Genomic DNA, 17,078 nt, shown 5'->3' on the forward strand with positions numbered 1-17,078 from the left:
AGAAATTTGCTTAGGAGGAGCAAATAAATTCACGCATCAAACGGACATTTCCTTCCCCCCTGCGATTACAAATGCTCTATCATCGGGCGTTGTACCTGCTCCATATGCATGAGCAAAATGCGGGATCGAATGTTTCAGTGCTGCATAATATTTTAAAGTCACGCCCTTCAGCGGTGAGATGAACGATCGCGGATGGTTATAAATCCCGCCTTCTTAGCGTTCTTTAACCGAAACCCCGATCCGATTCTTGGATGTCTACTGCAGGGGAACTCTCAAAGTTGTGGTAATCCTTGCTAGGAACACCTAATTGCTTCCATGAAGAGAGAAATCAGATACTATTGCGTAAGGAAATGCGGAATTCTATCGGGATAGGTCTGCTGCTTTTCACTTCATAGCACGTGGGACAATATCCACGAATCTGGAATTTATATCGGAGCATGATTTGTTCCTGTGCAGGCATATGAAATACTATTTCTTTGCTTGAATAACTTTCCAGTGGTAAAAAGCTAAAAAGCATTATACCTCCGTAGCGTATCGTATCTAAAACATGCTTTCCTCAGTAGCGTTGAATCGGGCCCGCCCTATTGGGTATTTGGCTCCGTGAATGCTGGTTACGTCAAAATTATTTGATAAGCCATAGAAAATACTTGTCTTGAACGCTCTGAAGTGTTACACATTACAAAGCAACCTTAGTCACAGCACAGAACACAGAAGGGATAAAAGCGGGACTTGCTTAAAGTAAATCTTATGCAAAACATGCCGGATGTTTGTTGCGATGTATTGACATTTTTGAACTACAGAGTAGGTATGCTGCCAGGCTTTTCCAGCTTCAGTATAAGATCCTGGCAGAAAGGAGACATCCACTCCATAGTGTAGATGAATGGAAGTTTACATTACGATATAATACTAGGTGGCGTATGATCCAGTGCTATCTATGGTTAAACTTAAACGGAGATATGCTCTCCTCGTTCCTACGTCCTTAACCCCAACCAGGAGTAATAGTATACGGGATGAAATGAATCGCTTTTGTAGCTGCACCCTGAGGCTAACGCTTGGTCAGCCCATCTTCGGAATTGGCGCAGTTTAAACACTAGCCGATTTAGGAAAATTTTGCACGACGACAATTTACTTAAAACAGATTGTCGCCAGTGGGCTTGAGTAGATGGCAAAAATCGCGTACCCCGTACTGAGGAAAAAGTCCCCATTCGGCCTATGGAGCAGCATTGTAAGTTATTACTGGATGTATTCCACCAGAATTTCATTACCAGACTACATATTCGCTTTACATTTACGCAGTATCATTCAATTTACCATTCAAGCTATAAGGCACCTTGTGCCGCATTCTCTTCTCCACTTGGAGCAAAATGGACGTTGATATGAGAGACGAATTTGTCTGTGCTGAAAATCTCACACGCATCGCGTAGATCCACTCCCTGCTAAGTCCTTACGCTACTGCGTCTATCGTTAACTCTGCTTCTTTATTTACTTAACAAGTCGGATGTCTGAGTTTTTAACACCATTCAAAAATTCCTACTTACTGGACATATGGTCTTTGTATGTACAGCTGAAGGGCCATGTTGCGAATTACCAATATATTTTCTCATTTAGGAATTGCCTGTTATAGACACTCTCCACTCTAGGTAATATTCACCACCAGCTGCAGCCCTTTTTGCTCTTTTAGCTAAGCAACTCGCGTAAACAAGATGTCTCAGCCAATAAAACATTGGTCGGATGGCCGGGAAGCGCGACACTATCCAAGAAACCTTTACCAAAAGAGTGACATAGCTATGTAGTTAATGCAGCCATATTTGGAATTCATTTGGAATTATTAGATTCGCAGTGAATGGTACAAATAAGAAATAGACGTGGTATGTCGGTTGATGGAGAGAGAAGCAGAAGCAACTAAATTCCAGCCAAATACGACGAGCCTAAAAAAGTTAAGACAGGCCAAAAGCACAATAATCAACTGCTGAAAAAAGTATCGACTATAATTATTGCTTTTCATTTTACAAGCACATCATAATGGCTCTTCCTACGGTACAGAAGAAATGGGTTATCCGAGAGGGACAAAAAGGATTTGATGACATTCATCTTATCGACGGACCTATTCCGAAGGTTGATGATTATGGAGTGCTAGTAAAGCTACACGCTGTTGGATTGAATCCTCGGGATTACCAAATCACGCAGCCAGGTGTAAGTGTAATCTGCGTTTTATTATCGCTTCTCTTCCACCTTCCCTTCTTTTTTTTATTGCTTAATTTTCTTTACTAATAACGTGTCTACACGTAGGCCTTTGCTTTTAGCATCAAACTTCCTGTTGTTGGTGGATCGGATGGCGCTGGTGAGGTCGTTGCGGTGGGGCCTAAGGTCACAAAGTGGAAGCCAGGTGATAGAGTTGCAACATTATTTAACCCGGGACATCAAGTCGGCCCTATGAATACCGAAGCATATTATATGGGAGGACTAGGCGGTACTATTGACGGTACTTTCCAACAATACGGGGTGTTTGAAGAAACATGGCTCGTCCGCGTAGCTCCCAATCTGTCCTACCTGGAAGCTGCGTCTCTCTCGAACGCTGCTGTGACAGCATGGAATGCTCTTTACGGCCTGAAGGCACTGAAAGCAGGCGAATGGGTTCTGATACAAGGAACCGGTGGTGTCAGTTTATTCGCAGTGCAGGTAAGTTTCCAATCTGCCAGTTATACAAGAAATTGAATCTAATTGACACGTGTACTTCATGTAGTTTGCTAAAGCAGCTGGCGCCAAAATCGTTGCCACAACATCTTCACCTGCTAAAGCAGATTTGCTGAAGCGCCTCGGCGCTGATCATGTTATCAACTATCGCGAAGATCCGGAGTGGGGACTGACTGCACGAGCCTGTACTCTGAATGGAGATGGCTTTGATAACATTATCGAAGTTGGTGGTACTGATACTTTATCTCAAAGCGTTAAAGCTATCAAATTTGAGGGAATCATCTCAGAGATTGGTGCCCTGACAGGAGCCGCGCAAGGCAACAGCAATGTAATCGATGCGCTGTTGAAGATCTGTACTTTCCGTGGCCTTCATGTTGGCTCCAGGGTCCAAATGGAAGAGATGATGGCCGCAATAGAAGCTAACAAGATCCAGCCTGTTCTGGACGAAACAGTTTTCGCATTTGAAGGGTTACGAGATGGCCTAGAATACATTGTAAGAATAAACCGCACTCAAAAAGACACATATGCTAACATAATAACAGGCTGCGCAGAAGCATGTGGGTAAGGTTGTTGTTAAGATTGTATAGCGGATTTGCTTAGAGATTCATTATGTTATGACGAATTAATGAAGGGACGGCAAAGTTTTAATAAAGTATAAAAGATCTATTACTTTGATATCGTAAAGATGTCGTAAAGCTTTTACAGATAACCTATGCATATACTTTGTGGATATCAGGCTTTATCGGAGTAAAAAAAGAAAAGTGACTTCAAAGTGACTTCAAAGTGTACAATTTATTATACGAGCTTTATCGAAGAACTATCATAAACCTCTATAGAGATGATAATTGTTGAGAGTATCCTGTCATGTACTTCATGCCTGAATCACACATTATTGTGACGACAGTTGATCCTGGTTTTAGATTCTCGGCCACACGTAACGCAGCGGTCACATTTGCTCCAGTCGAAAGTCCACAAAACAAGCCTTCTTCAAGTGACAGCCGAAAAGCCATTGCCCTTGCATCTGCGGTCGAAACTCCTTGAAATTCATCTGCAATTCCCTCTTTCCACAGTGGTACAACATAACCAGCCCCTACGCCATCAATATTGTGTGATCCAGACGAGCCGCCAGCTAGAACAGCCGATTCAGCGGGCTCGACTGCAACAAAGTGGATTTTGTTATCAAGCTGGCGTAAGCGCTCTGATGTGCCCCTAAGACAAGCGCCTGATCCAACGCTCTGCACGAAAGCGTCGATTTGGCCCTCTGTCTGCTCATATATCTCGTCGGCTAGCTTTGTATAAGCAGAAAGTTGATCGGTATTATCCATCTGAGCCGTTATAAAAGCTCCTGTCCTTTTAGCTATGGCATGTGCCTCACGGATCATGTCTTTGGTGAGCTTTTCGGTTTGCTTTCCATTATCACTTGGTATGACTGTCAAGGTAGCACCAAGGAGTCTCATATGATCCAACTTTTCCCTCGAAAAGGCATCTGATGTCACTATATGAAGGGGATATCGCTTCACGGCGCATATTAAAGCCAGCGACACACCAGTGCTACCTCCAGTATACTCAACAACAGAGCCACCCGATTTCAGACGGCCATCATTTTCAGCAGCCGTAATCATCGCAAGAGCCATGCGGTCTTTCATGCTGGCTGTTGGGTTGCTGCTTTCGATTTTTAGGAGAACGCGAACTCCATTTGAAGGAACCACGTTATGAAGCTGTAAGATGGATGTATTCTCAATAGTTTCAAGTATGTTGGATTTTACTGAAACCATTTTGTGCTCTGTAACTGAAGAGCCCGAGATATTAATCTTGTTTAAGTTGAAGATTAAGATGCAGCAGCTGGATACCGCTTGTGCCTTTTATAGTGGAATGAATTGATGATGCGATAGATAAGAAAACTTAAATGGTAGTATTGGATGCTATCTTCCAAATATTTTCTGTTGTAAATTTTTAAGCCGTCGAGTGTCCAATATATACCAAATTCTATTTCTCTGAATGCTGAAAGACCTAAGACTATTACTACGCCATCAATATAGGGCATCTCGTTAGTACAGAATACAGTACAGGGCACTTGCAGGGGTACTGTTGCCTGTAATAGGCATAGTGCAGCGATTCAAGTCAAGACTAAGGATGCTACTGGCTTAAATTGTCACTGAAGATAGCGTTAGTTTGAGGCCAGCTAAGATACTTGTAGAATATGGGAAGAAGGTTACACTTTTCTGCGTGAAGTCATCTCTAAAGAGAGTATCATTATAGATCTACATATTTTTAATTACTAACCATTTCATATTTGAACATTACCGAGCAACATGCGGTGGAAATAAAAGGTTCTCAAAGTGTATAATGTTTAATAATCGAGTGTATTCCTACACAGTGCTCAAAAGAACTGGAGAATTCACTGTCAATGATTACTTCAATGGTTAGTTTTCGATACCGCACCAGATATTAACTTGTTAATATTACTCAACAAGTACGTATGCTAGCAGCAAGATCTTAACAATTAATGCCATGTATTATAAGTTATACTCTATGTAGATAATATTGAGCCATCGCGTCCCAGCTGATCGAATTTCATTACTAATCCAAGGAGACAGCCGGTGGCTTCAAGTGCGCTGTAGTAGTGCCTCGCCTATGTCATAAGGGTTGCAGATAGAATGAGTGCTTCTACTCATTCCCCCGCCCTCCTCTCTTTTGACGACCCAAACCTCACTAATTGCGCGAGAATGCCGTCTTTCGACCCCCTCACTTCGCTTTTCGTAATATACCCGTTATTTTCATTCGGAAATAATCAGCAAATATATGTTCCGGCGTTCAAGCGTTGACCGGCTAAGTTAGCCTGGTACGGGGAAACCTATATCGTCTACAAAACTCGGGTAAACCGAATTTGATAATAGCCGAAGGTACCTCAGTGCTATCACGGAAAGCAAAAGATGCAATAAACGTGCTGGTGAGCGTTTCTTGACCCCTCAAGTGTCCAATAGTCTTAGCGCAGTATATAATGCCTTCCCCCGCTGGTATCCGCATCAAATATTACGTTCATTGCCATTTCTCAAGGTGAAAAAGCATCTCATTGTGACTTTCTCAATGGCTGGTATTGCAATTTTAGGAGCTGGTATCTTTGCCACTGAAGGTATTTTCCATGTAATAGCTGGTAGAGCTTGGGCGTATGCACGATACTGACCCTATCACCAGCCCATCTACCGGCGCTCGTGGCAAATAAGGCGAACATCAAGGCGGTATATTCCCGTTCTACGTCTACCGCCTCCACCCTTGTCGCAGAAGCAACTAAGCTTGGAGTTGCCAATATCGACCTGTACGCGGAGGACAAACCTGGACATGCGCTAGATGATCTTCTTAAGCGCAGCGACATTGATGCGGTAGTTGTTGTTTTGCCGATTCTTGTTCAACCATCCATTGTTAGGCAATGTTTAGCTGCTGGCAAACATGTGCTCTGTGAAAAGCCGATTGCAAAAGATGTGAAGGCTGCCCGCGATCTAATTGAAGACTACAATAAGCTATACGCAGACAAAGGACTCATCTTCAGCATCGCTGAGCAATTTAGATTCATGCGTGAGTTTGAACTCGGTCGGAAATGGATTGTGGATGAAAAGCTAGTTGGTGATATTACCCAAGCACATCTCAGAGTATGGCGCAACCAGCCACCAGTTGGTAAATGGTACGAGACACCATGGAGAAAGGTGCCAGAGTATCAAGGCGGCTTTTTACTCGACGGCGGAGTGCATCAAACGGCTCTGCTCCGCTTCATTTCGGGCCAAGAGGTCGTTGAGACGCAGGGGTTTGCTCGCCAAGTTGTACCTCACCTTCCACCCCTTGATACTCTTAATGCAGGTATCCTTCTTAGTGGTGGAGGAACTGGTACTATTTCAATGTCGTTTGCTTCAGTACGATCCGCCTCGGAGCTTACTATCATCGGCACCCAGGGGAGCTTCCACATAACTGAAAGTCCTGGCGGCTTTGTGCTGACTCTTGACCTTGTCTCCGGAGAGAGCAGATCTGAGACAGTAAACAGCAAAGGGGTTGAACTTGAAGTCAAAGCTTTTCTAGAAGCTATCAAGACTGGAAAGGCAGAGAAACGGTCGGGTCCGGAGGAAGCATTGAATGATCTAGCTATTATCGAGAGCATGTGCCAAGGTGGAGGAAAGGTAGATTTATATTGAGTTGAAAGATTTCTTCTGTTTCTTCGCACATTCTAATATAGAATGCCAAATTGGGCTGTTTTCTCAATAAACAAAACATTATAAATATTTTTCAATTGGAGTCGAATTATGCGATAAGCAACTGCAGGCCGATGTTGAATCGTTCTATCTCTCTATTTCACCCATGCCGCATATTTAGCCTACCATTCTGGGCTTTTGACGTTGCATCAGCCTCCTATGTCTTGCAATTACTTCCGTAACATAGAGGATCTTGGGTAGCTGAGGACCAATGACAGCGTAAATGCGTGCCAATGACGACAGTTTGGATCGTAGACCCTGCCTCCTGTTAATTTGGTTCGTGGCATTAATGTGGGGGGGGTTACGGTGCGGAGAATTTACTTGAGCGATCGGGCTCGCTATATCTGCAGCCGATAGTATGTAACCCTTCGCAATCCACGAGTCAGTAGCCTCTTGCAGGCTAATATACGGCGGTTAAATTAGGCTAAAAGCAACTTTCGTATGTAAAACGGTTTGGATCGCCGAAAGGCTCTGAACTAGGCCGTAGCCAGTACGTATATCTACTACACAGGATGACGCACATGCCTGTAAACGTCGTCTTTTAAAAGTCAGGCGAGGGAAGACCATTTTCCTGCTTCAGAAGAATTGAGCAGCTGGATAAAACTTGAATGATCTACCACAGAGCTTAAAATAGTTCTTACATCGTTTACAATGTCAATGGAGCGCTTTTGACGTAAGCCATATACTTATAACCTGAGGACCACATTCATCATGCCTACATGTAGATATATGCAGTCCACTAGCCTGTATAAATTCTATCTCTAGCCGTCTTATCCTCTTCCAAATTGGTTTCTAAGGCTCCCGATGCCGAAGATGGTGTATTATTAGACTGGCTATTCCTAGCTTAGCTGCCCTGCATGACGATCTTGAGGTCTATCTTTTTCTTACGTGCCGGGGAATGTGGAGACCGGCAGCCCATTAGGGCCTCCATTTCTCTGAGTATCTCGCAGATCCCGACTTCTTTTAAAAGGTGTTGTATGTACATATACTCCTGAAGCTGTTTCCTGATGCTAATACGTGCGCTTCTATGTCAATGACAATCAAGGCTCCACCATTACATTTATCGTTTGTTATCCATCGACTGATTGAGGATTTATAAAGAGTTCATACTGCAGACATGTTGAACTTCGACTCGAAGCATACTGAATGGGTGAATCAGAAACATGGGGCAGTAGTAAAGGGCTCATCTAAATGGAAAAACTGCCAAGATGTGTCGCATTTGGAACATCTATGGTAGGCATGGCCCCTCAAGTTGCTGTCAATCAGCTTTTATGAGTCTGATACTAGCAAAGATCGTTGCTGATATGGCTTTATCACAGTTCTTGCTGCCTTTGGCACCATTGGTGGCATGATTTTCGGCTTCGAGATCAGCTCTATGAGCGCCTGGATTGGCTCTGATCAGTATCTCGAGTACTTCAACCATCCAGACTCAGCCCAGCAAGGCGGTATTACCGCATCTATGTCTGCTGGATCATTTGTCGGATCTCTTTTATCCGGATGGCTTGCCGATCGCCTAGGCCGCCGATTAGCTATCCAAATTGCCTCTGTAGACTGGATTATCGGTGCCGTGTTGCAGTGCTCTTCTCAAAATGTGGCTCACCTCGTAGTGGGTCGCATTGTCAGTGGACTTGCAATTGGCATAACTAGTTCTCAGTGTATTGTCTATCTTTCTGAACTTGCCCCATCTCGTATCCGCGGCCGAGTTGTTGGCTTTCAACAGTGGTCTATTGACTGGGGTAAGAGCTGGTTATGTGTTCCTATTAACTCTAATGGGCAAAAAGCTGAAAAAAGTGTCAGGCATTCTTATAATGTACCTTATATCTTATGGTTGCTCTGTTTCTATCCACAAACCGGCAGCATTCCGCATTGCATGGGGCTTGCAAACCGTACCTGGAGCGATTTTATTTGCTTCCCTCTTCTTCTTCCCAGAATCTCCTAGGTGGCTCGCATCCAAGGATCGCTGGGAAGAATGTCACGAAATTCTTGCTAATCTGCACGCTAAAGGCGACCGAGGCAATACTGTGGTTCTTGCTGAGCTTGAGGAGGTTAGGCAAGCCGCAAGGATTGCTGCTGAGTCAAAAGAAGTCGGCTACTTGGGCTTATTCGCTCCCAAGATGTGGAAGCGTACGGTAGTCGGTATCAGTGCACAGGTCTGGCAGCAACTTCTCGGTGGTAACGTTATGCTTTATTATCTTGTTTACATCTTCAATATGGCGGGGATGGTGAGTGTTGCACATAACACCATATCGTTCAAACTTATTATTAACCCACGAGGTAGTCAGGGAATGCCGCTCTCACGTCTTCTATCATCCAATACGTCATTTTCCTCGTAACTACCGGAGGAGTTCTCTTTGTTATCGATCGCATGGGCCGCCGATGGTTGCTAATCGTTGGAGCGATAATCTGTGGTATCATCCATTTCACTGTTGGTGCCATAATGGCTGTTTATGGGCATCATGTGGATAGCGTCGATGGTAAGCGCGGAGCTATTTCTCCCTCCTAACAAACTTCACTAACACATCGTGCAGGGATTGATATACTGAAATGGCAGATCAGTGGTCCTCCAGCCAAAGCTGTCATTGCTCTTTGCTATATCTTTGTTGGAGTTTGTAAGTTAAAATTTACCCTTGATCGCTCGGTGGGAACATAGCTGATATGATGCATAGATGGTATGGGGAAACGCTTGCTTGGCTCCTCACAATTCTCTTTGTATATGCAATTAGCTAACTGTATATTTAGGAGTTACATGGGCTCCAGGAGCATGGATTTACTGCGGGGAAGTCTTCCCATTGAAGTATCGTGCCAAGGGTGTTGGCCTAGCGGCCGCAGGTAATTGGGCGTATGTGGCCACTATTTGAGATCTACAGTCGACTCGAACATTAATTAAACTGACATCTGTGGCAGCTTCAACTTGGCTTTGGCATTTTTCGTCCCTCCAGCGTTCACGAATATTCAGTGGAAAGCATACATGATTTTCGGCACCTTCTGTATCACTATGGTGTTCCACGTTTACCTCATGTATCCCGAAACGGTGAAGAAGTCACTCGAAGAAATCGACGTGCTCTTCGATGGGGATATTCCTGCATGGCGCAGTGCAAGCGCAGTGAGCACATTTGAAGAGAGAGTAGTTCGTGTGAAGCAAACAGGGGCCTTTGAGGAATATAAGCAACAAGTCGGAGTTAATCATGAAGAGAAGGTCTGATAAGCTCACATCTATGGCATATGTAGAAACTATTCAGAAGAGGCGCAGGTTTCTGGGGCGGGATGTATTATTAACAGAATGAAATTTTTTTCGCTCTAATTTTTTAATAAAAGTCTCCCGACACACAGCTTTCTGTTGTAAGACATGTATTATGTGTACGCACACTATAGCTGTTTTCAATATTTCCAAGCCATGTATCAGCAAATGTATAAGTGGCGCCTGGAATTATAATGCAGAGATTATTTTTATAATTTATTTCTAATCCGATAATGCTTTCTCTGCAGCACCTCTAGCGTGCAGTTCCAAAGTATTAAACATCGGAACACTTGGCCGATCCTTCTGTTCAATAAGCAATGGGATCTCTGTGCAGCCCAAGATAACACCCTGTGCTCCCCGAGAAACTAAGCTATCGACGATTTTAAGATATCCCTGTCTAGATTCCTCGGTAAATTGAGATTTGGCGAGTTCGTTGAAAATCACATCGTCAACATATTTCTGTTCTTCCTCCGTTGGTACGATGACGTTTATTCCGAAGCGAGTTGAGAATTCGTTAGGCAGGTAAGTTGATGACATAGTAGCTTTAGTACCCAGCAAAGCCACAGTCTGTAGCTTTTTATCCAAGATTGACTGAGCTGTGGGATCAGCAATGTGGTAGAGGGGGATCTTAATGTCCTTCATGAACGCCTCAGAAACCTGATGCCAGGTATTCGAAACACAGATGATGAAATCGGCTCCAGCCCTCTCTAAGCTGAGCGCTTTCTCATGCAAGTACTCTCCTCCTTCATCCCAAAGGTTGTTGGTCACAAAATGAGCGCTGCGCTCAAAATTCATTGAATTAATAATGATTTCGCCAGTGTGAAGCCCGCCCAGCTTTGCGCGGATGTGGGCATTTATCAGCTTGTAATATTCGGCCGTGGCGAGGTCGGTGCTGCCACCAATAATCCCAACTGTCTTCATGGTTGCTCGAGTTATACTAGAAAATAATATTTAGGAATTGAGAATTATGTTTAACTTTAGTTTTAGACAATATTTACTAGAACTCGAATGAAGAACAGAAGGACAGATAAATAGTTTTCAGTCAGTGTCTGTCCATAGCGGCTAGAGACGGACAGCTTGGATGTGACGCATACTAAGTGGATCAACTATCCAGGCTCCCAATGTCATAGAACGCCCTATGAGCCTTGAAGGGCGCACATCTGGGGAAATTCGATCTGCTTCGAGCGCTAACAATCTACGCTTCGCAGATCCTGGGCGTCTTTCCACGGGTAGAATTACACGTAAAGCGTCAATGTTATACTTAATAAGGAATGATATGCAGAAATAGAGATCCTCCTATCCCTATAATTAGGCTCTATTTCTAGTTAACGCAGCTCTTCTAGTGTCAAGTATTTAGCGGCTACATAGATTACTGCACGCCTTTAGATAGGAGCCAAATAACACTTAAGCTACCTATATATAGCTAATGTCCCATCATAATTTTAGCGAGCGAATTTGCATTTGTCAGTTATCCAGCGTTTATCGGACTGGATTTTGGTGTCTTACTCACAATTAAATCTACAAACTCTTCTATCTCAACATGTAACAAGACCGCCTTTCCTCATACTTCGGCGGGAGCTATCCCTCGCTTCTGTACTGGAAATTGATAAATGCCAAAACGGACGTATCTATCCTCTTCTCCGAAACCAGGAATGTCCACCACCCTCTCATCATTGAGATTCATCTGCACTCGCCAACGAGTCCCCGTTTTCGTTCCAATCTCATTCCACAGTCTCTGAAGGCTTTCTTCGTTATGCAAGAATGAATTCCTTCTCCCTTGCCTCTCTCTAGGGTTGTGTGTCCCGATCTGTCTACCGAAGATTATTGCATCAATGGTTCCTGGATGCAGGAAGCGCACTATTCGCATCCCAATGACAATTTGTTCTTCCCATGTGAATAAATGGAAGAAATTTCCTGCATGCACAAGCGTGATTTTGCCGTCTAAAATGTCCAACGCTTCATCCTTAGGATCTAACACATTGCCGGCTGCAAAAGTCAAACCGCAGCCTTTGTCGCGGAATAGCTCTGCGCCAATTGAAATGAATTCAGGATGCAAGTCTGTACCAAAGAGACGCGTTGGATCGATTCCATCGTGAACCAGTTTTCGCAATAGCTGACCAACGCAGCACCCAATATCAAGGAGCCCTTCTGGGTAGCTTGATTCACCAGCAGAAGCGGCCGAATCTCTCAGTCGCTTGACTGCAGTGTGGAAATGAGGATCGCGTACACCATGTAGATTGAGAAAGCTCCATCGGCCAATGCATGGATACATGGCCACTTCCCAAAGTCTCTCGCGCTGCCGAGGGAGCATTAGAAAGATCATTATCATCTAAAGGGGCGAATAATAACACTTCTTACCGTCCTAAGAAGTAAATCATCAATGTCCTCAGGTGGTACGTTGCTATATTCTTCTAGAAGCTTGCGAAAAGGACCAATGTCTTCTGGGAGACTATCGACATAGGTAAAGCGCTTCCACCGATCCAGAGCCGTTTCATGATCCATCTTTGCCAATCTAGTTATGAAAATTTGCCTTTTACCAAAACTGAACTTATTCCAGCGCCACACTGGTTCTCTGTCTCAGATGTGAGGTTTTCGTTAATATTATGACGCCGTTGAGGTGGAATCTTCTGTATTGAGGGGGATTGGGGATTTATTCTCGAATGAGACCACTTAGAATAAAAAAAATTGAGAAGATTCCTTTTCTTTCATATTGATCGAGCAAAACAAGACACTTTCCCCTCCGCACCACAATAGATGGGGTCCCAGCCAAATTCGGATTTCGGTGCTTCTTAGATCCGATAATGGACAGCAGTAGATGAAGTGCTCATGGCATGTAAAATCTCTTAAAGAGCTCATCATTGCTGCTCTAGAATCGAGTTTAACAACTAATTTCGATTACTTTTGCAGTTCGTTATTTGCTGCATCTGAACTTATCTTCTCCCGGGGTGGTGACAGCCTACATTAAGAACTCTTCCTACGCAATCAGCGAACTGCGAAGAGTGAACCGAAAATTGACTTCGCCAGTAATCTCTTATATCCATATCGAGTAAATATCACATTGACTTCTCACTATTGTCAAAGCCGAATCACGATGCCATCTTATCAGGTTTAGATGCACTGAGGCAATAATTCAACTAATTGAATAAGCAATTATATCATCCAACAAACGCATTACATCAGCCATAATTACGGCGATACCGGTAGATCCGTAGCCAATTAGGCATCAAATAGTCTCTCTGTTTTCCTATTTCCGATAAGCGGGCAAACATTAATTGGTGTGGTTAGAAATAGAATATGAACTGATCGGAAAATATGTGATGCAAGTATTGACCGCGATGTCACATCTCGTATTTCTTGACCATTTAACAGGCTTTTGAATAGAACTTGATGAGAAATTTGGTCGGATGGCGGCACTAAATCCAATCACCTTCCTATTCAAGGCCCACCGGTAGTTATCGTGATCACCATATTATTGCATCAACCCCGCGTATTGTGCGATTGTACATGCATAGAATATAGCGTTGAGGGGTATATGAAGAGCCGATTCTGCTCAATGCCTTGCGAGAAATGGAGGGATAGAGACTACCGTCGGCTATCTCGCGAAAATGCGGTTCAAGGCTACACTCCTAAATGCCCTTTTTCTTGGCTTGCCCGTTGCTGTAGTGTCGAAGTCAGAACTTGGCGGAGATGGATATCTCAAATCGAGTCAAAATACGGCTCAAAATGTCACATATATTCCAAATACCTACATCGTGGAGCTTGACCAAGACTCCGGCGCCGATGCTGCAGCTCGATTTGCTCAGAAGCTGGGTGGAAAAATAAAGTATCGAGTCCGCAAAGAATTCAACAGTGCCAAATTTTTCTATGGGCTATCTCTGACTCTAACGGATGATACATCTCATAAAGCTGATCTGCTAAAGGTCAGCGGTGTCAAAAATGTCTGGCCGGTTCGAGTTGTGCCAAGGCCAAATCCATTTGTTGCCGCTCCGCCAGCATCACAGGGCAATGGCACTCTACCACATATTAAGGGTAGTTCGGATGTCAATAGACCACTCAAGATGGCAGGTGTAGACAAATTACACAGCCAAGGAATCAAAGGCAAAGGTGTAAAGATCGGCATCATTGACACTGGAGTAGACTATCTACACCCGTCTCTCGGTGGTGGTTTTGGACCTGGGTACAAAGTGTCTTTTGGCTACGATTTCGTTGGAGATAACTATACTGGATTTAACACGCCAGTTCCAGATAGCGATCCATTAGCTTCTTGCGCGACTGGGGGACACGGCACTCATGTAACAGGTAAGAAATGGACGTTGGCCTTTAACCCAAGAACATCGAATTCAGCTGACACTTAATACAAGGTATTATTGGAATGACTGATGCCTCCAATCAAGGATTTGGACTTGTTGGAGTCGCTCCTGAGGCAGGCATTGGCATGTACAGGGTATTTGGATGTGAAGGCGATTCTGGAGACGATGTCATCATGGCAGCTATGCAACAAGCCGCGGAAGATGGCGTCGATCTTATCTCAATGTCTCTAGGCGAAATTACGTATTGGGAACAGGCATCGCCATATGTTCCGTTAGCTCAAAGTATCGTGGAAAGTGGTGTAGCTATTATTGCTGCGCTTGGAAACGACGGCGACCTTGGGCCTTATGCAGTATCAGCTCCTGGCTTGGCTCCGGAAGTTCTAGCTGTGGGTTCCGCAGAGAGCGAAATTTATCCAACCGTTTATAACGCAGAAAATAATCTCGGAAGGAGTTTGGAGTACGTTTCAGTTCTCCCCTTCATCTCTGACCAGCCCATCACAATTTTCGAGGCTGGCAGCGGTCTAGACATACCCATTACAGAGGAGCAGACTGGTGGATGTGATCCAAGCGTATGGACAGCTGCACAGAGTGCCATTACAGATGGAGCACACACGGCAGTTTTGATCTACAATACGATATATTGCTCACTTGGATCATATTCAGCCAAGTTGTTGGCGATGAACGTGACAACTGTCATATACTACACTGATGACCCGGACACTCCAATTCTTTTAGATGAGCCGGGAACAACCGATCCATTCAATATTCTCTTCCTTGGATATAATCAATCGCAACAAATCGTCAAGGATATTGCTAATCTTGGTTCTGGGAAAAAATACACGCTGAACTTCAAGTCTTCTGAGGTCCAGGACTCGCCTAATCCAGCTGGCCACACCATCGACTATTTCTCTTCCATTGGTCCGACTATTGAAATGACACTGAAACCTCAGCTTTCTTCTCCTGGAGGAAATATTCTCTCAACATTCCCGCTTTCGGCTGGAGGCTATGCTGTTTTGTCAGGTACCTCAATGGCTACGCCGTTCACTGCTGGAGTTTATGCTTTGATCAAGTCTCAAAAGCCAGAACTCACCATTGCGGAGATCACTTCTCTTCTTCAGTCGACTGCAGTGCCCATGAAAGCACAAAATTTAGATATTATTTCTTCTGTCACGCAGCAAGGAGGTGGGTTAATTAATGCGTACGCAGCAGTTGCTGCCGATTCTCAAATTTCGCCGTCTCAGCTGAGTTTGCTTGACTCACCAAAACCGGCAAAACAATCAATCACTATCAAAAATACCTCCAAAAAAGCCAAGATCTACTCAATCTCTCATTCGGGCGCTTCATATATCCGCACTGTGACTAATTTCACGGGAGGGTCGGATGCATCCTTCTTGAGATTCACCCTCGGCCATGAAGCGAAATACGCCACTGCCCAATTTTCCAAGTCGAAATTATCCTTGCAGCCCGGTCAGTCAACGACGGTAGAGATTCAGTTTACGGCTCCTCAAGAACCTCACCCAGAATCAGAGCCTGTTTACTCAGGCTATGTTAAGATTGCTACCGACAGTAGCAGCTATGTCGTCCCATACCTTGGAGTGCCGTATACTAGAAACGATGTGGATTACCTTGGACACAACACCACGGCATGGGTAGGAAACGATAGACCATTCGTAGGGCCGGATGTAACGAAGCCAGGCGAAGTCAACATCGGTAATTACAGCATCTTAGGCCGCGACGGGTCAGTACCAGCCGATTTGCTTGTGCCTATTACTGGCTTTATTGTCGTACAGCCCACGAATCTGGTACGCTTGGATGCTGTACCTGTGAATACCAGCTTTGTGCCAACATTCTACGGCTTCGACCCGTCTGTCAAATTTGATGTTTCAGACGTAAATCTACCGCTACTAGAGGGTTTTCTAGGCGTGCCAACTTATGGGATATTATCTGTGTGGGGCATTGGCGATATCCCTCCTGGAATAGACCCCCGAACCCTCGTGGCTTGGCCCAATCCCAACGTGTTGAGTGGCTTCATCTTGGAATGGCCGCTTTTTATGTACGAGAACGGTACAGATTTCAATATAACGTCTGGTGCTTTCCGGCCATTACTGCGCATTTTGCGGTATGGAAACAACGGCACTAGCCCCGACGATTATGAGTCGTGGCTCGGCCCTATCATCAATGCGCACACGACATAGAAGGGACATAATAATATAACAGACGGTCTCTTCTCAGCAGCTAGGCTATATAACGCACCATAGATGAAAACAGAGCAATTTGTCTAATACCACATCTTTTGTACTTGGCCCCCGTGAAATTTGCACGTGTGTATACGTTTTCTTTTTCTTTCTTTCTTTCTTTCTTTCTTTCTTCTACTTGTTATTTTTTCCCCCCTAACTACTACTCCATAAAGTGCTCTACAATATACATGCGGATAGGAAAGAGAAACAGGAGATTTTTCATAGCCACCGAATGCTCTTTGAGGCTCGAGCTGATTTTAGATAGGAAACCAGGATTTGATACTTCGTACTCATGAATCCGGCGTTCTAGGTGGAGCCTGCAGCTGAATACGTAGGAAACGCCACTCGAATGACAGTGAGA

General features: G+C 44.3%; 7 protein-coding genes across 7 annotated transcripts; 4 read left to right on the forward strand and 3 right to left on the reverse strand.

Moving 5' to 3' along the window:
- Positions 1-1,986: 1,986 nt before the first annotated feature.
- GGI43DRAFT_432614 (zinc-dependent alcohol dehydrogenase family protein) lies at positions 1,987-3,281 on the forward strand (the record flags this gene model as incomplete). The annotated part of the gene is made up of 4 exons (XM_083209609.1): positions 1,987-2,193; positions 2,290-2,679; positions 2,744-3,187; positions 3,237-3,281. Exons 1-4 carry the CDS (start codon positions 2,023-2,025, stop codon positions 3,279-3,281), a joined length of 1,050 nt encoding a protein of 349 aa, XP_083062448.1. The 5' UTR covers positions 1,987-2,022.
- Positions 3,282-3,524: 243 nt separating this feature from the next.
- On the reverse strand, positions 3,525-4,596 carry GGI43DRAFT_432616 (PLP-dependent cysteine synthase family protein; the record flags this gene model as incomplete). The annotated part of the gene is made up of 1 exon (XM_083209610.1): positions 3,525-4,596. The coding sequence occupies exon 1, from the start codon at positions 4,467-4,469 to the stop codon at positions 3,525-3,527; it is 945 nt and encodes a 314-aa protein (XP_083062449.1). The 5' UTR covers positions 4,470-4,596.
- A 789-nt stretch (positions 4,597-5,385) lies between these two features.
- Positions 5,386-6,962, forward strand: GGI43DRAFT_306434 (Gfo/Idh/MocA family protein). The gene is made up of 2 exons (XM_083201618.1): positions 5,386-5,827; positions 5,890-6,962. Exons 1-2 carry the CDS (start codon positions 5,782-5,784, stop codon positions 6,873-6,875), a joined length of 1,032 nt encoding a protein of 343 aa, XP_083062450.1. The 5' UTR covers positions 5,386-5,781; the 3' UTR covers positions 6,876-6,962.
- A 485-nt stretch (positions 6,963-7,447) lies between these two features.
- Positions 7,448-10,263, forward strand: GGI43DRAFT_306445 (general substrate transporter). The gene is made up of 9 exons (XM_083201619.1): positions 7,448-7,907; positions 7,978-8,165; positions 8,252-8,668; positions 8,730-9,154; positions 9,211-9,406; positions 9,461-9,541; positions 9,599-9,601; positions 9,672-9,771; positions 9,837-10,263. The coding sequence occupies exons 2-9, from the start codon at positions 8,141-8,143 to the stop codon at positions 10,132-10,134; spliced, it is 1,545 nt and encodes a 514-aa protein (XP_083062451.1). The 5' UTR covers positions 7,448-7,907; positions 7,978-8,140; the 3' UTR covers positions 10,135-10,263.
- Positions 9,671-11,285, reverse strand: GGI43DRAFT_399169 (aspartate/glutamate racemase family protein). The gene has a single exon (XM_083205311.1). The coding sequence runs from the start codon at positions 11,089-11,091 to the stop codon at positions 10,393-10,395; it is 699 nt and encodes a 232-aa protein (XP_083062452.1). The 5' UTR covers positions 11,092-11,285; the 3' UTR covers positions 9,671-10,392.
- Positions 11,286-11,450: 165 nt separating this feature from the next.
- Positions 11,451-12,870, reverse strand: GGI43DRAFT_399171 (class I SAM-dependent methyltransferase). Its single transcript, XM_083205312.1, has 2 exons — positions 12,529-12,870; positions 11,451-12,466 (listed from the first exon to the last, which is right to left on the reverse strand). Exons 1-2 carry the CDS (start codon positions 12,670-12,672, stop codon positions 11,732-11,734), a joined length of 879 nt encoding a protein of 292 aa, XP_083062453.1. The 5' UTR covers positions 12,673-12,870; the 3' UTR covers positions 11,451-11,731.
- A 905-nt stretch (positions 12,871-13,775) lies between these two features.
- GGI43DRAFT_432627 (S8 family peptidase) lies at positions 13,776-16,765 on the forward strand (the record flags this gene model as incomplete). Its single annotated transcript, XM_083209611.1, has 2 exons — positions 13,776-14,469; positions 14,532-16,765. The coding sequence occupies 2 exons, from the start codon at positions 13,776-13,778 to the stop codon at positions 16,673-16,675; spliced, it is 2,838 nt and encodes a 945-aa protein (XP_083062454.1). The 3' UTR covers positions 16,676-16,765.
- Positions 16,766-17,078: the final 313 nt, after the last annotated feature.

This window comes from Trichoderma evansii (genome assembly GCF_050947405.1).
Source record: "Trichoderma evansii strain SZMC 28006 chromosome Unknown GGI43scaffold_5, whole genome shotgun sequence".
Classification (NCBI taxonomy): Eukaryota; Fungi; Ascomycota; class Sordariomycetes; order Hypocreales; family Hypocreaceae; genus Trichoderma; species Trichoderma evansii.

What these genes read in the sequence shown, in the direction of transcription:
- GGI43DRAFT_399171 (XM_083205312.1), bottom strand. Translation starts at nt 12,672, where the DNA reads ATGGATCATGAAACGGCTCTGGATCGGTGGAAGCGCTTTACCTATGTC. An exon ending in ATGATTTACTTCTTAGGACG is followed by an intron (nt 12,467 to 12,528) that starts GTAAGAAGTGTT and finishes CTCCCTCGGCAG; the next exon opens with CGCGAGAGACTTTGGGAAGT.
- GGI43DRAFT_306445 (XM_083201619.1), top strand. Translation starts at nt 8,141, where the DNA reads ATGTGTCGCATTTGGAACATCTATG. An exon ending in TCGCATTTGGAACATCTATG is followed by an intron (nt 8,166 to 8,251) that starts GTAGGCATGGCC and finishes GCTTTATCACAG; the next exon opens with TTCTTGCTGCCTTTGGCACC. An exon ending in GCGGCCGCAGGTAATTGGGC is followed by an intron (nt 9,772 to 9,836) that starts GTATGTGGCCAC and finishes CATCTGTGGCAG; the next exon opens with CTTCAACTTGGCTTTGGCAT.
- GGI43DRAFT_306434 (XM_083201618.1), top strand. Translation starts at nt 5,782, where the DNA reads ATGGCTGGTATTGCAATTTTAGGAGCTGGTATCTTTGCCACTGAAG. An exon ending in TGGTATCTTTGCCACTGAAG is followed by an intron (nt 5,828 to 5,889) that starts GTATTTTCCATG and finishes CCCTATCACCAG; the next exon opens with CCCATCTACCGGCGCTCGTG.
- GGI43DRAFT_399169 (XM_083205311.1), bottom strand. Translation starts at nt 11,091, where the DNA reads ATGAAGACAGTTGGGATTATTGGTGGCAGCACCGACCTCGCCACGGCC.